The 19,261-nt window shown below is 39.5% G+C and overlaps 1 protein-coding gene across 1 annotated transcript in view; it reads right to left on the bottom strand.

The window, feature by feature from the left end:
* The window catches only part of mta3 (metastasis associated 1 family, member 3), a 43,946-nt gene that overhangs the window by 643 nt on the left and 24,042 nt on the right, over nucleotides 1-19,261 (bottom strand). The window contains exons 14-18 of the mRNA XM_084740108.1: nucleotides 17,130-17,352; nucleotides 13,634-13,726; nucleotides 13,305-13,466; nucleotides 12,694-12,725; nucleotides 11,510-11,628 (exon numbers count right to left, since the gene is read on the bottom strand). Coding sequence (XP_084596234.1) covers nucleotides 11,510-11,628; nucleotides 12,694-12,725; nucleotides 13,305-13,466; nucleotides 13,634-13,726; nucleotides 17,130-17,352 — 629 coding nt within the window. The remainder of the gene's footprint in view (nucleotides 1-11,509; nucleotides 11,629-12,693; nucleotides 12,726-13,304; nucleotides 13,467-13,633; nucleotides 13,727-17,129; nucleotides 17,353-19,261) is intronic.

Genomic DNA, 19,261 nt, shown 5'->3' with positions numbered 1-19,261 from the left:
GGACATAAGTGCAGAAGAAGATACACTGCTGCAGAGCCAATAACAGTAAAAACTGGAACTTAATCCAGTTTAAAAGTAAAGTCTTGACCTTAGAAACAGTAATTATCAGTATTAGTAGGTGAATAGTTTGCCAAATTACTGTTTCCAATGTCAAAAATTAAATTTGAATGAAAATTTTTAATCCAGCTTGGATGAGAGGTCCTTCAGGTTCTCAGGAAAAAAAATAATTTAAATCTACATTTCATAACAACTTAATTTTATAAGGATGACTGTATGATTTAAAGCTCCCAAACAGTTACTAGAAAGACCTTGTGGTGAGATTATTTTATCAATCAAAATTAATCATTCAAATGGTTGTGCATACTAGCATTAATTTATGAATTAATGTTTTTTGGTATACTTCTTAGTAAACCTATTTCCAGGACAAGGTTAGCAACAGAAGGTATTTAAAAAGGTCCACCTGCAAAAAAGTAATATCAGTTTAAGTGTACGTTATATTTACAATATTTTCAACACATTATTTTGCCATCAGACACCCTTTTCTAACAGGAAACCGCCATTACATAAACCAAATATCGCTCACTCTAAACCAACCAAACTCCATATGCAAAATCAATCACAGAACACAGGAGTTGCTGAGCTGCTGCTGTTAGTTTATTTGTGTTATTGTGTGATTTTGGGTTATTAAAAGGAGAGTTTTCATTCAATAAAGTCACACAATAACACTAACTAACAGATCAAGGCAGTGGTAGACCAGCAAGCCCCATGTTCTGTGAGGTAAAATTAGTAATTTAGCCAATGGAGTTTGGTTGCCATGGAAAGAGTGACATTTGGCTTATATAACGGCAATTTCCTGTGCAGTAGATAAGCCTGCAGATAATACTTGTTTTAATACATTATTTATAAGTAGCTGACCACAAGTTTGATGCTTTGAGGACTTCGAGCTGCTTCTCATTACTGCAGCCTCTTCCTGCATACATTAAGCTTGTTGCTCTTGGTGTCATGTTTGAAAGTAATTTAAACTTTAAAATGTACGATTGGTATCAACTAAGTAACATTACCCAAATGAGACTACATTAAGCTTTAAAGGTACAGAAATTATTGTCCATGCTCTCATGTTCCTGAGGGGGACAGAGCTTTTGCAGTAAGAGCCCTGAAGCTCTGAAACACCTTGCCTGAAGAAATACGACAGGCTGACTCAATGGCTTCCTTTAAATCTAAGCATATAATGTACTTCCTTTATCACACTGCCTTCTCTGATTTAGTCTGATTAATTTTTTTTTTTTTAGGGATTTATCATTTTTAATTAGTTTTTATTTGGTTTTATTTGGCACTTTTATTCCTTTATTCCTATGTTTTCATGTTTATGTGACACATTTTATAACTTTGTTTTGACGAGAGCTATACAAATAAAGAGGTTAGTGTATTATATCATTATTACTGCAGTGTGGGAGCAGCAGACTGCAGTTTAAAGGGTGCCAGCACATTAAAACAATGATGAAGGCAGCTTATTTGTCACGTCTATACTATTAGTTTACCTGAAGTTTGACAGTGATATATGCTAATGGATTTAAAGGATTAATCATCTGATTGTTTGCTTATAAAAATGATTTTGAAAAGAAAAATTCCTGTTTTTTGTTTTTACGTGAGGTATAAAGTGCGAAGCTTCTCAACAGGATCCTAAAGTCTGGATCCTAGCAGACCTGAACCGGCTGAAAATAAATCATCCTGTCAAGAACTTCTTTTTACTTGCTTCAGGGGGGAAAAATGCATTTGGCTGAGCTGGAAATCTGAACTCCCTTCCTCACGAAGACACTGGATCAGTGAGTTAATATCATGCTGTAGTCTAGAGAAGATCCTCTATAGTGTTCAGAAAGATTTGGAGAATCCTCACAGATGCCTTCCCTCATCATAAATGTGATAGACGATCACTCAAATGCTGTTTTATTTTAAACCAAACCTAACACAGGGGTTTGTGGTGAGTGCTTGTCCTTTTGTGTTGTCATTTTTATTTTTTAAAGGAAGTAAAAGAGTGAATTTTATCTTTATTTTCTGAGCATTAGCCTACTGTTTTCTCTTTTTTCCTCTTGTCTTTTTTCATTGACATATTGCACATGTATATGCACATTATTCCCAGTCATTATATTTCTGTCCTTATCTATTTATTTTGGGTTCTAATTTTACTTTATTTTTTTTTACTACATGTCCCTTTGGCCTGTTACTTTACTCATCTTATCTTATCTTATCTATAGAACCATTGTGCTCTGGCTGATTTTCATCAATAACCAAATCCTTCAAGGCATAAACGCAAAGAAACTCATCTGAATTACTGTCCAGTAGTGCGGCTGTGTCGAATAAAGAGCCGCATGACTCCCCCTGACCTGCAACAGAAGACCTAACATCATCAAAATGCACATAACCCAAGGTCTTTTATCTGTTTCATGAGAAATATTTCATTGTTTAAGATCCCAAATGTCCTGCGCAATCGATTTTTATATAGTAGTAATGGCCATAGCTTTAATACTAGATGTGCATCAAGAGGATGTTTTTCACTTTCTGTCTCAGAAACTAATGCAGAGTTATGTGCAGAGGAATGAAATTATGACATGGTTTATGATCAGAAGTTGCACTTTTAACAGGTACATGGCACAGAGCACCGGCCCCTCTTTAAAATAGTTTGTTTTAGTACATAATATCTGACTAATGATCATTAATGAGGAACTTTATTGGTCATCTGTCATTTCATTTTTACTTTATCAGTTACACTATACACTATTTTTTCGAGCTATTATTATTATTATTATACACATATAATGTAGGAGTATGAGTCCATTGTTGTTATGGTGATAAGTAGTTTTATTGGTGTTGATTTGTTGTGAGCATTTTGTTGCTGCTGTTGTTGTTTTGTCCCCTTTTGCTGTGGATTTTTAATTGTGTAATTTTAATTGTTGTGTGGAACCCAGGAAGATTAGTTGCTACTTCAGTTGTGGCTAGCGGGGACCTAAATAAATAAATAAATGAATGAATAAAGTGAGAAAGACAGAAATTTAATTTGAGCAGAAAAGTTCAGTTAAAGGGCACCAAGTCAAGGTTCCAGACGGCTGAAAGTAATAAGGAACACCACGGAGGATCGACTGAAGCAGACTGCAAAAGTTATTATCAGTAATAGAGTTACTAATACGTGTCTGTTACGAGGTAGAAAACTGTCAGGCTTATAGAGGAGCTCGGTGGTAATTTCCAGTAACAGGATGTCTCTTTTAACAGCCCACAGCAACCGACGGCACTAAAGCCAAGACTGTGGGGCAGACTCACATTTATGTTGGACACGGCACTAATGGAATTCATTCGGAGACAAATGTGAGATGCAGAACCACAGTGTTTGGGTGATTTGCTTGTGGTTTTCTTCATGCCGTCAAGAAAAACACTTCTGAAATCCCTCTTGACGTGCTCTCACTTTCTTCCACTGATCTGTCTGCAGCAGCGAGGATGTTTTTTCTTGTATCGTGAACCGGAAAACACATCAGATCCCCGCTGCTGATAAAATTAAACACTCATCATGACTCTGTGTGCATTATGTTCATCTGAGTACAGTAAATGTGTCTGGAAGCGCGTGCACCAGTCCTACAATGAGCCCTAAGATTGATTATTACGCATTACACATGACAGACACGTACTGTCACTTAGTGTTAGAGCAGAATATCAACTAGAGAGGAACAGAGCAGATTTATCTCTGGTGGCACATTATCTAAAGCTCTGCTGTGTGTCTGTTCAGCTGGCCATCGGGAGGAAGAGAGCAAACATGTAAATCCACTCTCAAACACGTCAAGCTGTCTCATTTACATTTCTGTTTTGCTTTTTGCTCGTTCTGGTTCCTAATATTCCCCATTTCTGATTCTTGTCCCATTATTTGTCGGTTACACTGCAAAGGCAAAAGTCTCTTTCATGCACTGGTCAGTTTAGAGATTTTGCTTCCTTACTATGTCGTCTTTCAGATTAGTGGAAAGAAAACATCCAAAATGCACATTCAGGTGTTTGTTTTATGACCTGTCGCATCTCATTTCTCCTAAATTCACCAAAAGTTACCATTAGATAATTCTTCATTTGCATATTTAAACAGAAAAATTCACAAAGCTTGTAAAACAGTGCAAAAAATAATTGTCTTAATGAAAATAATCAGCTGTGGAAGCTTCAGCATGATATCTGAGTGGTTTCTCCACATTACTACATTGTAAAAATACTGCATTACTGCTCAGTGTCCTGCAGTCAAAATCCTCCTTAACTAAAAGTACAAAGGTATTATTAGAAAAGTAAGAAAAGTATCCAAAGTAAAAGTACTCATCCTGTAGAATAATGTCACCTCTGACTGATACATTATTATATATGACATTTGTTAAAAGCGAGGTATATACAGCAATATACAGTTGTATATACAGTTAGGTGGTTTATTTCAGTGGTTAAGCCAAATCCAAAGGGTCACAAGATAAATCTGAGAGGTTCATTAGATGATAAATGTGGTAAGAAAGTAGATAAAACAAAAGTTTGGCTGCACAAGTTTTCTCTAATCTCTGCTTTTCATGATATATTTGATAATCATATATTTTTAGGCATCACATTATTCTTTAAGTGAAACCAGTTTACAACCACTGGTTCAATCTTCAGATATGCATTCTAGTTTATAACCTCATCATTTATCATTTTTTCTTAATAATTATCCACAAAGGAATCTTCTGCAATGAAATTGTTGCAGTTTCTGTAACATGAGCTTTTTTTACGGGGTGATGTAGCCTCCAGTCAAACCATCCATGATTTCCAGCTTCTGGAAGTTTTTGGAGTTGATTTATTTGTTATTTTGTGCTGAAATGTAGCGGTTTAGAAGTATAAAGTAGCATAAAGTTAAAATACTGAAGAAAAATACATATACACATATATTTGGCTACTTTTGTCTATATTTCAGCAGGCTTGCTAATTCTTTTTCTTCACCTCCAGCTGCGATTTTTTTTTTTAATACAAACTATGTCTTTGCTACGCTAGCTAGCATGGGTCTACAGATGGCAATATAGGTCAGTTGGTTGGTCCAACACTTTGGTCCAGAGTGAAATATCACAACAACTATTGAAAAGATTGCCAAAACATATTCTTAAAGACTATTGATCCTCTGACTTTGTCTCAAGTGTCAACAATAGGAAAAAAGTTCTTTGAAGTAAAATATCTCAACATTTAATAGACTGATTGTCACACAATTTTACAGAGACATTCATGGTTCTCAGAGAATCAGTCCTAAAGACCTTGCTACTCTCCTGACTCTGCCTCTCGTGCCACTATGAAGCCTTTTCCACCAAAATGGAACTGGCCTCATTCCAGTTTAGCTGGTTTTCCCTCAGAACCAGGAAGTGGGCGTGTCTTATTAGGGTTCTAACCCCGAAGGGGTAGAACCCTTCTAAGATTGTACCGGTTTATTATTATTTTTTGTTGTCTGCCGCTTGAGCTCAAATTCCCGTGAGCTGGAATGAGCCAGAAACCTGAAACTTGGCCCATTGATTGGAAATGATGTGCATCAACTTTTATTAAAATATGAGCCCAGTCGGCCACATGGTGGCGCTGTAATTAAGGCTTAAAAGTGACTTTTTGGGGAGGCCACGCCCCTCACACCATAAGTCTGATTGACTTGAAATTTGACACACAGGTCCAGCTCAATGTCCTCTACAAAAAAGCCTCTAGGACCATGAAGGTCCGTCTGACTAGATTTTTTGCTAATTTGCATAATTTGAAAAACAGTAAAATGACATAAACTTTTACAATTTTGACTCCATCAACACCAAATTTGGTACAGAGCTTTGGGGGATGACGAGACACATTTCTATTACAAATGAGCCAGATTGATCAAAAAACACGGCCGCCACGGACCAATGAATCTTCGCTGTGGGCGGAGCTTAGAATTGATTGGCCATAACTCCCACACCCTTTGACCTATCGTCACCAATCTTGGTGGATAGGTCCAAAATGAGACTTGGCAGCTGCCTACCAAAGCATTTTGAGCTCAGCCTATAGGGGGCGCTATAAATGCCACACATCTGTATCTCAAAGACCGTTGGATGGAATTTCACCAAATTTGGTATGCATGCTCTAGGGGTGGCTATTAACTAATATCTTGAATGCCATGTTGATATGTGTAAGTGGGCGTGGCCTATTCGTCATTATTAATTTATGACCAGCTGGAAGGACCTAGGGACATGAAACTTGGTACATGGACTTTAAATTACATCCAAATATTGCTCAAAAAAATTGGTCCCAATCGGCCTCATGGGGGCGCTATAACATAGAGTGTAAAGTTTGAAAGGCTCTGCCTGCCGCACCACAAGTGCTATTGACTTGAAATTTTACACACACATCCTCCTGATTATCCTCTACAAAAAAGCCTCTTGCACCATGAACGCCGCCCTTACAGAATTTTTGCTAATTTCAATAATGTTAAAAACAGTAAAATGAATAAACTTTTACAGTTTTGACTCCATCAACACCAAATTTGGTACACGGCTTTGGGAGATGACGAGACGCATTTCTATTATAAATGAGCCAGATTGGTCAAAAAACACGGCTGCCACGGACCGATGAATCTTCGCTGTGGGCGGAGCTTAGAATCGATTGGCCATAACTCCCGCACCCTTTGACCTATCATCACCAATCTTGGTGGGTAGGTCCACAATGAGACTTGGAAGCACACCCTAAAAAAGATTTTGAGATTGGCACATAGGGGGCGCCACCGCCATTCCCAGATATTCCCCGTTTTTTCCCAAACCGTTTTCCCATTGAAAATGAATGAGGGAATCTTCAAAGATCACAAAATTTCACCTTTTTTCAAACGGTAACTACCGATTCATACTTTCAGCTAGAAACTCCATTCAAACTGGAAAATGTTCAGCAATTCCTTGACTTTTTACATATTATTCAACTTTTCAATACCATTAAAACTTTCCAAAATATTCTGTGTTTTCTGAAACTTGGTTATAATGGAAGTGGATGAGAAAATCCTTCAAACTCACTCATTTTCACCCACGCTTCACCAACTCATACATTCACGTAGAAACTCCATTCCAAGTCTGAAACGTTGACATCGCCGTCGACTTTCAGTGACCGATTCGTATTTTCCATATCTCTTTTAGTTTTTCTACAGCAGCTGTTTAAAAATCATGAAATTTTCAGCCCTTCTCAGAATTTATAATGGGTGTGTATTGCGTGGAATGTTGCAACTTAGAGTGGGTGATGTCATCGCTAGAGTGCACAGCACCTCTGAAATCATCAAGAAATTTTCTCTTAAACTCGCCGGTGCGGCCACATCGTTCACTCTACATACACAAATTGTACACCAAATTGTAGGAAAAGCCGTTCCGGTCGCAGAGGTGCGACCGCTGAAGAAAATGGATTTAGGGTTTTGGCCGCAGGCGGTCTGAAACGACAACAAGTCCGACCGCCTGCTCCATTCGCTCCCATCTTAAGGGAGAGCCCAAACTTCTGGAAGAAAGCAGACCCTTCCAGTTATGTCCATCGTGGCTCTGGCCTCATTTTTCACACCACAGAAATGAAATTTACACCTTTGCGATCCGCATCCCGTCCTCTCGCCGACGGTGTGCTTTTTGTAGCTGTAGCACTTACGGTTTTTCATTAAACAGTTGGAGTTTGAGAGGAACTTTTGGCTCAGTTTCTGCCTTTTCTCGGTGTATTTAAATATGACTGTGCCATTGCCGACCGGCGATTGGCTGAATCAACTCCAGCCGTTCGGCCAATCGTCTGTGTGTCACAGCACAGAGGAACTTTTGGCTCAGTTTCTGCCTTTTCTCGGTGTATTTAAATTCAACTGTGCCATTGCCAACCAATGATTGGCTGAATTGACTCCAGCCATTCGGCCAATCGTCTGTGTGTCACAGCACGGTCAAATTTGGAAAACAGAGAAGTGGCTTTGAGGTTTACTACAGTAAAGAGATGGTCTTCCTGTCTGAACTTTCACTTACCTTCATTTAGGTAAAATCATAATAGTACACTCACATCTGTGTCTTTAGCCTTACAGAATATTTTACAGCCTCTCCCGTACACAACCATTATTATCTCCACATTTCTCCCAAAATGATCATGATCGTGTAACTGTGATTGCTTAAACATTAAAATACCTATTGAAACTTTGAAATACACATCGATAGGTACAATTTCAATGTATGTTTTGATGTTCAAACGGAGTCTCTGTGTGAAAGTATATCACAAATGTCATTAGCGTGTAGGCTGGCTGAAAGGCCGATTTCAAGAAACGTGTGACTTGGAAAGAGTATGTGTCGCTCGGAGCTTTCGGGGACAGGGTGGGGAACGTCTTGCACTACGGCAGATGAGGGTCACGCTGGGTGGTGAGGGTCACGGTGGCTGGTTTGGGGCGGAACAGGTTAGAACCCGCAAATTGCCGCTTGCGGCTATATTTCTACAAGTTGTTGTGTATTCTGCAGCGCCTTCTGTTGATTATGATCCTTCATTACGACGGTTCCTCTCAAAAACAGGTGGAAATGTGGGCTGGTTCTGAGGTTCCAAGAATATTGAAAGGAAACAGTTCAGGAACCAGAGCTAGTTTGGTGGAAAAGGGCCTCCTGAGGTTCACATTTATGGTTCAGACTGAAATGTTTTGACAACTTTCAGATGTATCGCCATGAAGTTTTCTATATTCAACAGTCAAAGTCCCTGAAGGATGAAAATATCTCCACATCTAATGGACTGTTTGACATGAGCTGTAGATGGTTCCCACTGGATTAGTCCTAATAACTGATTTGACAACTTTTCATCTTGAGTAATTTCCAGTTCAGAGTGTGAAGTCTTAACAATTATTGGATGGATTGCCATAAAATTAGATACAGACTTTGGTTCTTCCTGCAGGATCATGGCATAATGATAATCCCTGACTTTGCATCAGCTCCATCATCATGTTTTACGACACTCTGTAGCTCCCTGTGTGACCTATCTTACAAAAGTGTTAATTTTCCGACTCTTTCTGTTTCTGTCTCTATTTATTTCTCTTGCCTCCCTGAATCAGTGGGAGTGATCTCCCACTTCTCTCTGCTCCATGTGTTCTTCATCACACTGAGAAGGAGAAAGAGTGGAATAAAGAGACAGAAAAGGGGAGAAAATTAAACTTTCGATCATTTCTCATTAGCAGCATCCATTCAAAGCAGATCTATTAACGTCTCTTATTCAGAAACATATTAATCGTCTCTATTAGGAGAACTAATGACAGTATAATATAACAAAGGATATTCAGACTGATGCTGCCTGTCTCAAGCACAAACACACAGCCATCATGATCTTGGTGCTAAGTGAGTGATCCATACGAGTGCAGCCATGGTTAATGTGGTAATGATATTTCCACTCAAGGCCCAGCGGTGCCTGGCTCCTCGCTGGCCCATCTGCACTAGTTAGCTGCTCTAATTTTAGCCCAAACGGTCGGAGGGTGGCTGTGAGGGCTGGGTGCCATGGCTCATTTAGACACAGCCTTAATGGAGGAACATCTTTCTCTCTCACATACAGACATGCAAACATTGACTCATTATGTGCATGTGAGTGTGTGACAGAGGGTGAGTCCATGTCTGTGTGAGAGAAATACAAAGAAACTGATTTTTTTTTAGATGCAAAACATAAATACATGTTTATTCAACAGTATATTCAGCAAAACGTGGACTGATGGTCAGTGTTTGTAAAGAGAAACAGAACATAAATATGAATAATATGCTGTTTGGGTTTTTTTTAATCCTTTGAATCAGTAGTTTTTTGCACTGCAGTCTCAAGCAAGTTATGTGTTTACAAAGCAAAACAAATCAATAGCAGCTTACATCAGTTAGTGGCAAGGAGAGTATTAGAGGATGCTGAGGCATCACATTTTGCAAAGAGCTAATCAATTTTATTTCATATCCACTCCTTCAGCTTCAACTAAATGCATCATCATATCTTACATTTCTGCCCACAATGTTATTTGATTCAATTTGAGTGTTGAAAAGGCTATAATATCTCTGCAAATGCTGCAGTTAACAAGATTAGGAGAGTCTAAAACCATGCTAGCAGCTCTGTGAGGCTGTCTGTAGTGGCAGTGGCACTTCAAGCTAAATGCTAACATACTGACAATGACAGTGCTAAGATGTTCATGTTTATCACCTTTTTTAGCATGTTAGCCAGTAAAATAAATGTTACACTGAGTGTCTAGCAGCTAGCATACCTTTTTCAAGGCAGACATGTTGATATGATATGAAATATCTATGACATGTTTGTTATGTTTGTCATCTTTGTTGCGTGTGTTAGCATGCTAACATTTGCTAATGAGCACTATAGACAAAGTGCAGGCTAAAGGGAAAACTATTAGTTTTGTGGCTAATTAGCCATAAACCAAAGTATCTGACAAATAAAAATTCTGCTGTTGAAAAGTTCAGGGATCACCAAAGTTACTACAATTTATCCTGAGTCAACCTCATGCTAGCACTAAGCAAAAACATCTGCAAAGACATGAGGCCTCATTCATTAATGTGAACCATGAATGTCTATAGCAGTCCATCCAAAAGTTGTATACTTCAGTCATCTGGACCAAACTGGTGGACCGACATTGCTATCATTAGAGCTACATGGCTAGCATAGCTTAAAAGTAGAAAAAATAGCTCTATATGCAACAATAATAAAGTCTTTTGTATTGTAACACATTTCAGTAGTAACTTTCACTAGTAATGTTTGAAGAAATTTGATTTGAAAGTTGAAAAGTGGGCATGTTATAATCTTACATATGCAAATTTACCAAGCACTGGCGTATTTTACCAGCATTTGGTTGGTGGCTGATGCTAATTTCATGCCCTGAAAAAGAAATCAGTCAGTGTTTATCTGACGTTAAATGATGTTTTGATGCATCATTAGGCCCTGCAGTATCACACTGTGGTGTCATAAATCTAATGAGCCAACTGACAGGCAACACTGGTAGAAACTGTACCTTTATAAACCCTACACTCACCCAGGCAAGAGCAGATACCCAACCTTATATCTATGTTTTATCTGCTTAGATATGGTAAATAAATATCTTAATGCATTTGTCAAAATGTGTACTTTTACTGTGTTTCTTACCTGTATGAGCTGTATGACTATTTTTATGAAAATAAACAATTCAGATCTATTTTAATCTATTTAAAATTTTACTCTTTACACTGCATAAGAACAAGACTCTTCTTGGCTGCCATTCAGTCTCAACTCAGTGGGTCTGTGTGAATTTAGGAACATACAGTACGTCTTGCATCATTTCTTTCTCTGTTGTGTGTTTGTTTGTGCACTACACAGCTGTTTGAAGGCACTACGGGACTAAAATAACTCCTGAGTGTCTTTTTATGTCACGGCTCAGTTCCTCAAATCTGCTGTACGTCTTTTCTCGGCACCGTTTGCTTTCCTTTCTCATACACACGCACACACATGCAGTCAGCCAATCAGAGGTCAGAAAAGGGTCACCTTTGCTTACCTGGTCTCCCGGGTGACGAGGAAGAAGCTGTCATCGGGGGCATCGATCCAGTTGGGGCGTCTCTTGCGGATCATCACTCCGCCCCGGGTGTTTCCACTGCTGTTGTTGCGGCCGTTATGCTGCAGAAAGATAATTAATTATGATTTTATTACAACCCCAATTTCACAAAAATTGGGACACTTTGTAAAATGTAAACAAAAACTAAATTCAGTGATTTGCAAAAACCCCATATTCAGCTGAATACTGCAGGCAGGTCCGTCTAGTATCTGAACTCTTTTACTATGAAGCTGCACTGTTGTAACACGTGCAGAATATTTCCTGACATCTCTGAAAAAGACGTCGTCTGGATGGCAGCATATGTTGCTCCAAAATCTGTATACCTTTCAGGATTAATGGGGCCTTCACAGATGTGACAGTTACCCATGATGCCCTGGGCACTAACACACCTCCAGACCATCACAGATGCTGTCTATTTCTCTTAGTTAGCTTTGGTAGCAATCTAGATTCCTCTTTTAGCCCAGAGCACATGATGTCCACCACGCGTCAGTCCATCTCAGATGAGCTCGAAGAGGTGAGCAGCATTTCTAGAAGCTGATTTATGTCTTTCTCTTTGCGTGGTAGAGCCTTAACTTTCATTTGTAGATGCAGCGACAACCTGTGGTTTTCCAAAGTGTTCCTGATCCCATGTAGTAATATTCTTTATGGGGGTATTAATGCAGTGCCGCCTGAGGGGTCAAAGGTCACAGGCTTTCAATGTTAGGTTTCAGCTTTGCCCCGTATGTGCAGAGATTTCTCTGGATTCCCCTTAATCTTTTAATGACATTATGGATTATAGATGGTGAAATCCCTAAATTCCTGCAGTTTCGTGTTGAGAAACGTTGTTCTTAAAATGTTGGACTGTTTGCCCACACGGTTTTTCACAAAGTGATGAACCTCGCCCCATCCATGCTTCTCAACGACTGAACCTTTCAATACCCAACCATGAGACTGTCGCTTGTTGCCAATCAACTGGCGTTACACAACCTTTCCCAGGTTTATCAAGTCGAACATGATATGCAAATCATTGCATTCTGTTTTTATTTACATTTTGCGTAATGTCCCAATTCTTTTGAAACTGTGATTTATACAATCAGCAGTGATGCAGATTTACTGGATTTGTTAAAAAAAGAGTGTTAGACACCTACCAGGAGGGGCACACCTGTTGTACTTGGGTTCTCTGCAGAAACAAGAGAAAGAGTATGCATGAGGTAATCTCTCATTTGTGAATAGTATTGATTAGTTTATTACTTTTCCTTTAGTTACAAGTGGTGCAACAAATGACTGTGTTTCAATTTCAGTAAGAATAGTGCAGTTACCAATAAAAAACAAAGTGTCAGACTGAAGTTGAATCATCCAAATTATCCAAATGACCCCCATCTGCTGATTCGCTTTCATTAGAATTAGTTGTCATTCTCTCCAACGAGCTAGTTTAGATAAGAAATGGCAGAAAAGGTTATCAACTCCGGGTGTTATTTCCACTAATTTGATTTTATCAAGCAAAAGGATGACAAGAACATTGGATATCAACACTGTTTGGTCCCCAAGGTTCATTTACATCAGGAGTAACTCATTTAAAAAGCAAGACGGGACGCATTTTCCAATTTTTGGGGGGGTTCAACAGATGTAATACAAGTAATGACTTTGTGCTTCTGGGCAGGATTAAGTTGAGCAATAACAGTCTTATTGGAAAACAAGTCATAATAACTTTTATTAGTTCAGCTGTGTATTTTAAAGAAATGTACGCTTGTGTGTGTACCTGAGCGCCTGTCAGGCTCAGCCCTGCTGTGGTGATGGTAGCTGCGTTTTCCCAGCATGCCGTGGGGGCCGTGTGGGAGAGAGGAGAGGAGGCGTCGAGGTGGAGGGGTCTGCAGGCCCGGGGTGCGGTGGGAGCGAGGGGTGTGCGCTGCCGGACGCGACTCTGGAAGAGACACCACACTGGAGCTGCATCAACTGGCTCCTATAGACCATCTGAATCATTTCTACTCATGATCCTTTTGAATTTGATATTGATTGATTTGATATTTGTTATTCAGAACAACAGTGCAAAGATAAGTTTGATTAAACACTTATTATGAGTTGATTTACCTAGAAACTGCAGAACACTGGTCAGAGTGCTCCTTTGGGCGGTTCTGGTTTTGGGAAGGCGAGTCCCCTGCCCTTCGGACACCCTTAACATGTCTAAACCAAACACACACACACACACACACACACATTTTACAAACCAGTGCAGCGTCTCTCAGACTGCATGACCTCCTTCTATCTGCTCAGATACTGACTATGAATACTGAACACTGTTTATAATTTCTGCATAATCATGCAGTTTAAAAACCAACTCAGTAGGTTGGTGGAATTATGTATGAAATCAGTTTTAACTATTTGTTAAAGATAATCGGTTCATGATTTGAATGGATGCATAATGCTGCCATGCCAAAAAAAGAAAAAAAGATCAGTATCACATTATAACACGAAAGGTTTGTTAAAACAATAGATTTTCATGTTAAATACATGATTTTCACACTATAAAAAGTGATTTTCATGTTATAACAAGACACTTTGATGTTATAACAAGATGTTTTCACATTAGAACTAGATATTTTCAAGCTTTAACATTTTTTCAAGTTATAACAGGATATTTTCAGTTGTTTTCATGTCACCACAATATATCATAAGGAGATATTGTCATGCTATAACAAGAAATTTTCATGTTATAAAAATATATTTTGTGTAATATCAACATATGTTCATAACAAAATATTTTAACACTCAGGTGTTATAGTGTGCAACATTTCTTGCTATAATGCAGTAACTTGTCAAAATGTGACACTTTACAGGTGTCAAAACACGAAATGTTTTGCATCATAAGATACAGTATATTATAAACAGAATGCTCTTGTTGCAAGTTTGTATGCATAATAACATTAAAACATCTTGTTATAATGCTAAACGCAATTACTGTGATTGTTATAAAGTGACACTATAAAGATGTTAACATGTTATAACATGAAATGTTTCACATTATAACAAGATAAATTGTATACTGTTAGAAACAAAACGTGTTATAACATGATTGTAGGTCATAATAATGTGAAAATCATCTTGTTATAACAAAGTTTTCTTTTTGCGTGATACTGATCTTTTTCTGGCATGGCTGCGGAATGAAACCTCTTTTTTATGTTTAAAATTAATGCAGAGCTTCAACACAGGATGCAGGAGTCAATGCAGATGACCAAACCACTCTGAGATGTTAATGCGGTGACTTACTGTCAGGGATGGCATGTCCACTAAAGAATCATCTCTCCCACATGCACATACAGAGATGTAAGTACATGCTTACATGCACACACAACAACAAAAAAACAGAACATACTGTAAAGACACATACATTAAAATATGGAGGTATTATGGCAGCAGGCACTGCAGGTTGAGTCCATGCTGGGGAGGGGGGGAGGCGTGCCTTTATGGTTCCTCTGAGTGTGGTGGAGTTGATGGACAGATAACACGGGACACATGAAGCACAAGGACTCGGAAGAGATGCTTTCAGGTGTGACTTTATTGGAGGTCTACTCTCACACTCACACAGTGATGAAAGAAAAGAGCAAAAAAGAGGTAGAAGATGAGATGAGAATATTGCATAACAGTTGTTAGAAAATGAAGGACGAGGAGGAGGCAAAGTGGAGGGGAGAGAATGGCTCTGAACGGCAAATCCTGTCCACAGGATTTACAAGAGGCAACATGATGGATTCATATGAATATTGCATGATGGGAACACAGGAGGGGGGAACCATCTGAGAGGACATGGTCCAGTTGATGACTCCTTATGGGCATGAAGCCTGATCTACAGTGGGAGACGCAGCCAGCAGCAAAGTCAAGAGCAGCTAGTTAAAAAATAAGGTCCTTACTTCAGCTTCAAACCTCCCTTCTTTCAAGTTTCATCAGTCCAAACTCATCTAAAGCTCTTTATCAACCAAAACACAATTCATTTTCACAAAAACACACATGATTAACAGCATGAAAATGTGCGCAAAGAGGAACAGAAACGTGATAAAATGGTGATGATGGCAGACACACTGAAGCTGAGGTTCAGATTTACAATCAACATTCGTGGCCGTTCAGCCGTGACAGCGCACGCCTGTGCCGGAGGGCGCTGTGCAAAATAGAGCTTCTCTTAGTAAAATACATTTTCTCTACATCTACCTTCAGCAAATATACGGCTCAGACTAGAGTATGACTTCTATTGGATCCTATTACAGTCTACTTGTTAATGACAGGAGCAGAATCAGTGTTTACGTGTGTACGCAGGCGTGCTCGTGTAGGATAGCCCTGTTTAACCAGTAAATCTTTGTGTAGTTTCAACAATGGCTTTCAGTTCACAGTGACTAAGAACCATAACAGATAAAAGAATAAAAAAAAAATAAAAACACGAATGAAAAGATGATCAGAACTCATAGTTATGAGGACAGGCAGTCTTTATTGGAAACAGGGGGTGGGAGAATACAAAAACCAAAATAATAATAACAATAATAATAAAAACAGAAAGAGAGACAGACGGTGGGGAGGGGGGGGCAGAGATGGGGGCTGATGGCGGGGCAGTCAGGGTGAGGAGGGAGGGTGGTGAGTGTGTGCATGTGTATGTGTGTGTGTGTGTGTGTATGCGTTAGACTTGCACCGATTTCAACTTTCTTAGCCGATTCCGATTTTGGCCGGTTCCGATTTTCAGTCTTTCTAAGAACTGTAATTGACAGCATTCACAAACATTTTTGCAACTTTTCTTGTAAATATGTTCATAATAAGACACTGACTATTAAATATTCATTTCATACTTTCTCCAAAATCATCCAGGTTACAACCAGGCCTTGTTATAATTTTATATTAAGATTATGAATTGGGTGAACGTGATCTCGCGATATCAGCTCGCGGGATTTCGTGGGACGCGATTTCACATGATCTTTTGTGGAAGCGGATGTAAACAAACCGGAGACTAACGCGGTGCAACAGTTTGAAGTAAAACTTTGCCGTGAGAAAAACAAACACAGAAGTTAAAGAGTCTGGATGAGAAAATGTTTGAGGAGACGCATCAACACAGGTTGTTTATTCTTCAGCCAGAACAGGAGGTGAGATTTTAACTGTCCCTCTGTGAACAGCAGTCTGCTGCTAGCTTGCTAGCATTAGCCTGAAGTGCGAGAGAGTTTACGGCTGTTTTGCGAAATTGTCAGCTGCTCTGTCTCGTTGTAGACTGTCTTCTCTTTATCCTGTTCTTGGAATCTGTCTCTGACACCATCTTCAAGCAGACGTGTGTCTGAGTGTGTAGCTGTTATCAGCGCTGTGTTGACGTCACGGTCAGTTTGTCTGCTGCGCGCATGATGTGACCATCGTGCAGAACGTGTGTGACAATGATGGGCACAGAACCGGATTTGTGATGCTGACCGGCCAGTCACCGGTCAAGGCCAGTCATGTGAAAACCGGCCCGATTCCGAGCATTGCCGATTAATCGGTGCAAGTCTAGTATGCGTGTCTGCATGTTTTGTCTCCAGGTGTGTGTGTCCATGTGGCAGAAGTTAGGAGGAATTGAAAGAGCTCTTACACTCTGCCTTTATGGCCCCACAGTTAATGGGGACAAAGGGTCGGCGCGCGGCACGGCGCAGCCTGATGATGTCACGGCACATGTGCCGGGCCAGCTTGGTGAGACGGGTGGCCTGCAGCAGGAAAGCCTGCTTGGTCTTCATGGAGGATTTGGGGCTGCCGCTGTTTCGCATCGGCACCATGTGGTTGGACTGGCGGGGACCGTGACTCCGTGAGCGAGGCTCCTGGGAGGGAAGGAGGAACAGAGAAGACGCTGCTGAATACAGATGAACCAATAAATGATTAAAAAACATTTGAGGCGTTCTGAAAACTGCTTTAAAGGCTCTAAAAACGTTTTGTCAGAGTTAGTTTCTTACTATGAGCAATGCAATCCTAAAGAACGCACCAAGTTTCAACTGTTTTTATGTATTTTTTACATATTTTTTATTATAAGATTTCTGTACTGGGTTTTTCTCTCTGTTCTCACTGGTTTGAAGTGGGCAGGGCTCATTTAGAAAAAGATGATGTCTCATACTTCCTTTCAAGAATCAGGATTCAGCAACATTCAAATTTAAAATGACATGTGGGGTTGTCTGTGCTGCCATGTTGCTGCCAATCAGGCTGACCGGGGGGCTTCAAAGTTTCTACTGTTGCTATGGTAATGCATGTCCAAAACAGTATTTGAATGTTTGATTTTTGGTTTTCATTTAAAGAGAGGACAGAGGCACACTGCATTGACTGCACTGAATAATGAGAAAAAGACTGATAAAGAGTTAAAAATGGAGCTCCTCTATGCTATTAGCTTCAAATCCTGTGCAAATAAAAAACAGGTGCATGCACATGATACGAGCACACAAAAACATTTCCATGAGCGGAGAAGGATCCTTGCAAGGGAGCGTTTTTGCTCGGGGTGCACAAATGCAGCCTGTTATGAAGTGAATAAGTGAATAATGATCGCAAGTTTGAGGAAAGTATGACAGCCTCGAATATTTGCAGTTCATTCTCAGTGAAGATTCAAAGACCCACAGTCCTGGATGCAAAAAATTAAGAGTTTTTGAGTGTTAAATCTCTTCATAAATAATATCACAGGATGCTTTTTTCCCCAATTTTTCAGGGGCTTTAACAATAGACGTTTGGTGGCCAGGTAGCTCAGCTGGTGAAGCATCGCCCCAGGTATTGAGGCTGAGTCCTCTGCAGCAGCCGAGACTTCGGTCTACAGCCCTTTGCTGCATGTCATTCCCGCAATCTCTCTCCCACTTTCCTGTCAAATCTTCAGCTGTCCTATAAATTAAAGGCATAAAAGTAAAAAAAAAACTACAAAAAAAACTACAAAAACAGATGTTCACTCCACATCTAAGCTATTTTCTTCTCCATTAGCCTCCACAACATGATGCATTCTATGTTGAAGCTCTGTAGCTTCTGAATGCTAAAAATGTCACAAAATAAAAAGGTGTTCAATAAGAGATGAAACACTGAAAATTTCATGTCATTTAGTTTTTGCCATGGTGATGAAATTTATCATGTTATCAATATTACTGTGGTATTGTCAAAATGTGCTTTTGTATTTAAAACCTCTCAGGGGCTTCAGTTTGTTTGCTTCAGTGCATCACTGAATATTTTGTCCAACTCATTTATGTCACTGTGGGTAATGACAGCGTCCAAAGTCATTATAAAGTATGAATCAGCACCTTTTTTCCTAACAGATTAAACGAAAACTGATCATTCTAACATTTGTGGAGGTAGGATTTATTGCAGGGCTGTTCTATTAGACTGCATTAGATAACAGGAAGTTGAGTCTACTGCACTGTGAGACAGGAGCTAGTGGAGCAGAAATTGGCCTCAATAGACCTTTTTTAATGGGAAAAGCAAAGGCGCAATTAATAACTTCAATAATGGCTGCTGTTTCCCCCGTATACATCAGCCAGTTCCAGGGTATTGGGGATTGTGTAAGTTGGTTTACGACCATTTTACTGGGACACTTCAATTAACCACAGCCATCATTTATATTATTAACTGCACTTGCTGCTATGACAAGTCAAAATCTCATTGTGCAAAAGTGGCTTATTTAGCACAGAAACGGTGGGACTTGGGTGTCTGTATTATTTTCTAAGCAAATCACACCAAAAACGGACCTCTAGAAAAAAATGCTGTATA

The sequence above is a fragment of the Lutjanus erythropterus genome, chromosome 17 (assembly GCF_056507025.1).
Source record: "Lutjanus erythropterus isolate fLutEry1 chromosome 17, fLutEry1.hap2, whole genome shotgun sequence".
NCBI classification, from domain to species: domain Eukaryota; kingdom Metazoa; phylum Chordata; class Actinopteri; order Lutjaniformes; family Lutjanidae; genus Lutjanus; species Lutjanus erythropterus.
The sequence above is the reverse complement of the archived record's forward strand: the minus strand, read 5'-3'. Positions and strand labels throughout refer to the sequence as shown.